Source organism: Nanorana parkeri, unplaced genomic scaffold (assembly GCF_000935625.1).
Source record: "Nanorana parkeri isolate BGI_ZX_2015 unplaced genomic scaffold, ASM93562v1 scaffold323, whole genome shotgun sequence".
NCBI lineage: Eukaryota > Metazoa > Chordata > Amphibia > Anura > Dicroglossidae > Nanorana > Nanorana parkeri.
Window position 1 is genome coordinate 32,772 of NW_017306591.1, and position 631 is coordinate 33,402.

A 631-nucleotide genomic window follows, 5' to 3' on the forward strand; every position below is an offset into this window, starting at 1 on the left:
CAGAGCGGGGAGGCGGTGCGGGAGTTCCTGAGGCGCGGGCACGACGAGCTGGACACCGCACACATGTACGCCGACGGCGAGACCGAGAAAGTGCTTGGGGGGCTGAGCCTGGGAGCCGGAGGTAAGTGGGGGCGGGGTTCAGCCTGGCCAAGCGGGGGGGCGGGGCTGTTGGCTATAGCGGAGCTGGTCACGTGTGGCATGTATGGCTCTGCAGGGGTGGGGCTATAAGAGCTGCAGTGGTGCTGTTGCCAATGACAACCGATCAGATTGCTTGTTTTCAGCGCAGTTTGGTTGCCGGGGGCAACTGTGGACCTGTCACCCCAAATTCTACATGGAACCAGGAAGACTTTGGTGTGTGTCCTGGGTGCGGAATCAGATGTCATGTGATCAGCTGACTTCCGGTGTATCCAGTAGAAGCTGCGGATTGGTTACATGTATGGTCGCGGCGAGCAGGTCACATGACTGTTTCTCCAGAATCAGCATGTGTAGGTGACATCGCCTGCTCGCTCGCGGCTCCCACACACCGGATGGCGCCGCGCACTTTGACCCGTCAGTCAGACTTGGGACCCCGGCGCTGCAATAAAGTGGTTGAAGATGTAAATGATTTACCCCTCCCCCGGTGATACGAGGC

General features: G+C 59.6%; 1 protein-coding gene across 1 annotated transcript in view; it reads left to right on the forward strand.

Annotated features, from left to right (window-relative positions):
• The window catches only part of LOC108788406 (aflatoxin B1 aldehyde reductase member 2-like), an 11,828-nt gene that overhangs the window by 4,444 nt on the left and 6,753 nt on the right, over positions 1-631 (forward strand). Inside the window, exon 2 of the mRNA XM_018558165.1 lies at positions 4-121. Coding sequence (XP_018413667.1) covers positions 4-121 — 118 coding nt within the window. The remainder of the gene's footprint in view (positions 1-3; positions 122-631) is intronic.